The sequence below is a fragment of the Cariama cristata genome, unplaced genomic scaffold (genome assembly GCF_000690535.1).
Source record: "Cariama cristata isolate BGI_N322 unplaced genomic scaffold, ASM69053v1 scaffold14941, whole genome shotgun sequence".
Lineage (NCBI taxonomy): Eukaryota > Metazoa > Chordata > Aves > Cariamiformes > Cariamidae > Cariama > Cariama cristata.
Window position 1 is genome coordinate 1 of NW_009598805.1, and position 6,888 is coordinate 6,888.

The following is a 6,888-nucleotide window of genomic DNA, read 5'->3' on the forward strand; positions in this document are numbered from 1 at the left end:
GGGTCCCAGAAGGTCAGAATGGAAGCTCCGCCGGCCCCATGCCCCCGTTGGTTGTCGTGATTATCCACAAAGACCAGAGCTCTGTCGGAAGGCACAAAGCCCCAGCCTTCTCCCCAGTTCCTAGCAAAAAACACAAAGACTTGAAGCTACCCTGTCAACTGGTGTATCCAACATACCCCCACATAAGTCACAGCATCTTCATCCTTACTTTAAGTAGGCCATCTTTTCTCCGTTCCACTTGCGGATCACTGTCCCCAGTTTTGCACCGTACTTGAATTCTGTCACTCGGCCGTTTCCAAAGTAGTCACTGCCTTTGATTGGCTCTCCGCCCAAGTCAATTACCTGGCAGACGAAGGAGAAACTGCATATAAAGAGTGAGCATTCCTATCTACTTAAAAATCCAAACACGTAAAAGGCATAGCCTTATACATTGTTCTAAGGAAGAGGCACGACTTGAGCGAAGTATATTATTTGGCTTACTTGTAAAATTGTATTTAAAGCTATTTTCTTCATTTTATCTCAGCCTATTAGTGAATTTCTTTTCCGTCTCCATTCTAAATGTCCTTACCCGGACTGATCACTACTGCATAATTAAGGCTTGGGCTGTACCAACTTTATATATAGTCTAGTCACAAATGCCTCTGCTTCCAGCACATGGGCAACCTCATTTCACTATGTAGCTAAAGAATGTTTCACTATTTGCCCTAGACCTTGCCGGTAACATACTGTTTTAATAAAATGTGTCTAGCAACTTTAGCTTCTGCTGACTTAAACCAGCAATTACCTCCTTCTTATGTCTTGTTAGGAGTTGTTATTCAAATGTAAAACACAAATTCAGAATGTCAAGTAACACTGGTTATGCCACTGGAAAACAAAGTTTCAGATTGTAAGCACCATTTACATCTTCTGTTGCCATTTATTATCCAGAATTTAAAGTTCAGGGAGTGAAATCTCTTTTTTTAAATCAATAGAATTTTTACACTAACTTTCATGCAGTAAATTTAATCTCAAATAAAATTTCCAGGTTACCTTGTTCCAGAAGGTCCAAAACAACTGGGGCATTTTGCATGTTAATTACCATTTGTGGGCAGATTAGATATGTGTAAATTATGCTTATTAAGCCTCGATAATGATTTCTATATATCTCAAGCCTGAAAGCTGCTCGGGCCCAGCTCAAGCAAAGCATCACTTTCAGTATAGGAATATGCCTGCAAAAAATATGCTTGTAAAGTACAATTAGAAAAAAAAAAACAACATATATTACCTCCTGGTAAATGAAAGGTTTTGTTCCTGCAGAAAACCATTTAGTATTTAGATCTTTCAGCTTGTCTAAAATTGCCTTCACATCCTCAGGCCACATATGCTTGGCAGCATCAATTCGGAAGCCTGCTACACCAATATCAATGAGGTAGTCCATGTACTCAGCAACTTTTGAGCGTACGTAATCCTTCTCCAGGGCCAGATCAAGAAGGCTAACCAAGCGGCAGTCTCGGACCTATATAAGAATTGTGAAATGAAACACTTTTCACCTAATAAGCCAAATGTAGTGTTCTACATACATTTTGAATTTTGTTACCTACATTATAATGCCAAAAAAAACCTTCACTAGCCATTGTTCACTATGCATATCTTAGCCTTGGACAGTTATCTTGGACAGTCATGCATAGAGAACGAGCATTAAGAAGTCTGCATTCACCCAGTTTACACTGCTGTAGTTGATTATAACAGAGAGTCAAACCATTAAATCTATAATCAACTTTTTAATGCAAGTATAGGACAAAAATCTGATAAATTATTTTTACTCCAATGTATTAAGGAACAGATTCATTACTATCTCAAGTGCACTCATTTCTTCTCTGATGTATGAAAGATTTCTAGAAATGATATTTCTAAATATTTTTAAAATCTTGAGTTATTATAGCTTTATGAAACATTAAACTTGTTTTCTGTCCCCTTTTTACCTTTGTTTCCTGTGAATACAAGACGATGGGCATTGATTTTCATTCAAAGAATTCTTTAAATCTACACTGAATATAATGAATCTTTTTTTTTTTTTTAATAAGTCTTACAATGGGTTTCAATGGCTATGCACATCTGCCTAGACCTAGAGAGAGCAAGGTGCATCAGCCTACGTTGCAAACTGTACTAAAGAATTGGCCATAAAGATGCTCCTTCAGAACTGCTCAAGAAGTCAGGGACATTTAAAGTCTCCCTCTCTACTGCCATTTCTCCAAAACCCCTGTCCCCTCAACTTAGATTCAGGAAAGATCAAATGTATTTGAAAGGCATAAGACATTATTCAAGAAAGATAGATATTTATCTTTATAAGATAATTTTTCATTCTGTAGTAATTTTGAAGTCCTGACCACATAATGTGATATAGAGGAACAGATAGACTCCCAGGAAATCTATAAACAGAAGGTTGATTTTAAAGATTTCAGCATCACTATTTTTCTTTATGAAATCCTAATCTCTCTCTTCTGAAACTGAGACCAAAGAAAACTTCCAAATTACAATTAAAGGTAAATAATAACTCCTACTTTGTTTTTAAACACAAAACCCCCACATAAGATAATCCCTAAATAGATTTTATGAGCTTTAAAACTGTCTTTATAAAGTACCTAAGCACATTTATCTAAATTTGAAATTGGACCACTGGCTCAAGTACAGCTATCCCTTTAAGAAGTAGCGTTCCTGATAGCAACACTAAGCTCTATTGTCAATTTGGATGTTTTTTCCATGAGGGTTTTTGTTTTGTTCTTTAAAAACATCTGACAGTAAAGGGGAGCAAAGAAACCCCAGCCCAGGAAAGATGTATGTGAAAAATATATTTATAGTTCTAGGTTTACCTGAGATATATCATGATAATTCTCAATGTCTCCACTTCTAGATTTACATTTACCATCATTAAAGTCCCAGTCAGAATATGGCACAGCTGGAAAATCTTCAGCTTTTGCATTGAAATAGCTTCCACAAGTAGCATGGTCACCAGCACCAGCATTGGCTCCACACATATGGTTGATTACTGCATCCACATAAATGTGTACCTAGAGAGCAGTATTCACATTTCAATTTGAGAAAGCTACTTCCCATGGCACCACTAGTTAACAATCTCTCTCTCTCACCTCCTGCCCTATCCCCCTATTTCTGCTTGCTTGCTTGCCCCAACGTTTTATTTAAAATATTTCTCTTTTATTAACATATAGCAACGGTGATACAACATGCATCAACAGACAGGCAGACACCATTGCACCCATTTTTAAAAAGGGTAGACAGGAAGACCCTGGGAACTACCAACCTGTCAGTCGCACCTCTGTGCCTGGGAAGATCATAGAACAGATCCTACTAGAAGCTAAGCTAAGGCACATGAAGGATAGGGAGGTGATTCAAGACAGCCAGCACGGCTTCACCAAGGGCAAGTCCTGCCTGACGAACCTAGTGGCCTTCTATGATGGAGTGACTACATCAGTAGTCAAAGGAAGAGCTATGGATGTCATCTATCTGGACTTCTGTAAGGTCTTTGACACAACATCCTTCTCTCTAAATTGGAGATTGGGATTTGATGGGTAGACTGTTCAGTGGATGACGAGTTGGTTGGACGGTTGCATTCAGAAGGTAGTGGTCAACAGCTCAAAGTTCAGATGAAGATTGGTGACAAGTGCTGTCCCTCAGGGGTCTGTATTGGGACCAGTACTGTTTAAGATCTTCAGTGACACAGACAGTGGGATCAAGTGCGCCTTCAGCAAGTTTGCAGATGATACTAAGCTGAGTGATGCGGTTGATGTGCCTGTGGGATGGGATGCCATCCAGAGGGACCTGGACAAGCTCGAGAAGTGGGCCCATGTGAACCTCATGAGGTTCTACAAGGTCAGCTGCAAGGTCTTGCCCTGGGTTGGGGCAACCCTCAGTATCAGTACAGGCTGAGAGACAAAGGGGTTGAGAGCAGCCCTGCAGAGAAGGCCTTGAGGGTACTGGTGGATGAAAAGCTGGACATGAGCAAGCAACACACATGCACAGCGCAGAAGGCCAACTGTACCCTGGGCTGCATCAAAAGCAGCATAATCAGCAGGTCAAGGGAGGTGATTCTGGCCCTCTGCTCCGCTCTGGTGAGACGTCTGCTGCAGTACTGCCTTCAGCTCTGGGGCCCCCAATGCAAGAAGGACATGGACTTGTCTGAGCAAGTCCAGAGGAAGCCACGAAGATGATCAGAGGGCTGGAGCATCTCTCCTGTGAGGACAGGCTGAGAGAGTTGGGGTTGTTCAGCCTGGAGAAGAGAAGGCTCCAAGAAGACCTTACAGCAGCCTCCCAGTACCTAAAGGGGCCTACAAGAAAGCTGGGGAGGGACTTCTTACAAGGGCATGAAGCGATAGGACAAGGGGCAATGGCTTTAAACTGAAAGAGGGAAGATTTAGTTTAGACATTAGAAAAATTTTTCACTGTGAGGGTGGTGAGGCACTGGAACAGGTTGCCCAGAGAAGTTGTGGATGCCCCCTCCCTGGAAACATTCAAAGTCAGGTTGGACGGGGCTCTGAGCAACCTGGTCGAGTAGATGTTCCTGCACACTGGGGATTCGACCAGATGACCTTTAAAGGTCCCTTCCAATGACAACTATTCTATGATTCTATGGAAAAATGAAAAACAAACCATCTTCATTCCAGTGCTACCATGTATTCCCTTCTAAATTACTGGTTGTCCATATCCTTGCATTGTTAACACCAGAAGCTTTTCAAAGCACTTACTCCAACATTGTTGCACCTGGTCACCATGTCTGTAAATTCAGTTTCATTTCCAGATCGCGTGCACAGTTTGTAGCTGATGGGCTGGTATCTTTCCCACCATGGTTTCCAGGGGTCAGTAATGATAACATTTTCATTTGGAGGCGAAATCTGTAAATAAGATGGTGTTTCATGGTAAAAGGATACTGATAATGGTTTATTTGTTTGTCCAGTACTGTTAGAGAAAGAACACAAACATAGAAAATCAGATCCCTTTAATGGAAGACACTCACAATACCTAACCCATGTAGATTTTTAGTATCCTTACACTGTAGTGGGCTAGAAATACAAGACTTAGGCCTGGACCTTCAGCAGGCAGAAACATACTGTAAAACTGAGGTTCATGGACCTAGTGTCCTACTTATCTTTGTGAATGCAGGCCTCAGATCAAAAGAAGGGTCTGAAATCTGAAGGACTAGGCCAGGAGAGAGAGCCCTGAATGAGGAAGGAACTGACTGCAGAACAACTGATATAACATCCTGCCCTCAAAATTGATTTGACTTCTCAGTTTTGTAATGTTTTGGATAAAAGCGCTCTTGACACGAGACTTGTCACAGTTTCCAGATAAGCTGTATCACTTCTTTTTATAGACTCTTGCCAGGATACATTTCAGGCAACAAGCTTTTGCTGCTGCCTCCAAGTCTCTGGGCATAACCACCTGTTCCACCATTTCTCACAAAGATCCCTAGGCTGCAGCCTACTTAGCTGCTGCACCTTTGTGACCAGCTCAGCAAATCTGCATCTGAAAAAACTTCCTTTCCGAGACCTTGTCACAGGATGGATTAAAAACATATCCAAGTGTATATCACAGTCTGAGAAATCAGCTTAAAAATCAATCAGGCTTGTGTGCCTAGAAAGACGGTTGCAAAGAAAAGACATATTATTTGAAAGTTATGGGAAAGTTCTCACTCAGGTCAAACTTCCAAACTCCTGGGCTACAAGAGACGGGCAGACTTCTTGCACCAGTTTTTCCTGAGCAATCTGAGCAAACTGGAATAGTTTAATAGGTGGTTGCTCTCCAGCAGTACTAACCCCAGCCGTCTGACACTACTGGCTCCACAGGAACATGTCTGTTGTTCGGTCTGAACAGATTCACATCAACACACCTCCACCAGAACCTGCGTTCAGTTCATTTCTGCCTGCTCACACCAGGTTCCGGCAAAGAAGGGTCTCTTAATGGCTCACTCTGACACTAGGCTTTACAGAGAGAAACCTGCCAGTTTGGGTGAACACAATTAGCAGCCTGTTATACTTTATTTAAAACCTTCAGCACCTTGGCATTCTCTTTGGGAGCCCTTTTTCTCAGTCATAGTTTCATTTTATGTTTATCTAGCTCTTAAGAGCTTCCTTTGATTTAAGTAATATCAAACAGATAAATACAGGTTACTCTTCACAGCAGTAAAAAAAGATTTAGCCAGAGATACGCAATTCTAATTCATCTAAATGTAATAGCACAGAGTGCAAAACATGCACTTTGGAGCAATGAAATAAATTCATGCTTACACGATGATGGCTGAAGAATATATTTGTCAGCATTTACTACTTCCATTTCCAATTTCTATTTTTCTTTCTCAGTACCTGTCCTTTGGTGAATTGAACATATTCCTCTGAAAAACAAATTATCATCCACGTAGCAATTTTACAACCCACTGATAAGAACAGACGTACCTGAACTCCTCCAAATCCATTAGGAGCTAAATAGCGTTCACACTCAAGAGCAATATCTGCCCAGCGCCATTCAAAGAGATGTACAATAGACGTCCTCCCAGAGAGAGTATTGGGGTTGTACTGTGCCCCGCAAAACCCTACAATTAACAGAAGAAAATAGATGCCCATCCTGTGCTCTGTGATCAGTTGCACTCTTCTTACTGCCTATTTATGTTCCTGCAAGAGGGTAAAGTACACATTACAAAATACACATTTAAAAGTAAGTGCCCGTCTCTGGCATATTTATTTAACTTTACTTGATTGTCATTTTGTTTGAGAATTGGATTCCATCTAAGCTATATCAGCCTCCCATACTAATGGTAACTTTATTTTCCTGAAGTGAAAATTCAGATGTTGTCTAATACAGGCTGTCTCTGGTGCACAAAAGTTGTATTTTTATTAGTAT

General features: G+C 40.9%; 1 protein-coding gene across 1 annotated transcript; it reads right to left on the bottom strand.

Annotated features, from left to right (window-relative positions):
- Positions 1-5: 5 nt before the first annotated feature.
- On the bottom strand, positions 6-6,661 carry LOC104155102 (pancreatic alpha-amylase-like; the record flags this gene model as incomplete). Its single annotated transcript, XM_009709443.1, has 6 exons — positions 6,444-6,661; positions 4,740-4,886; positions 2,850-3,047; positions 1,265-1,495; positions 209-342; positions 6-120 (listed from the first exon to the last, which is right to left on the bottom strand). Coding segments are annotated over exons 1-6 (993 nt in total), but the record flags the coding sequence as incomplete, so codon positions are not given.
- Between the last annotated feature and the right edge of the window lie 227 nt (positions 6,662-6,888).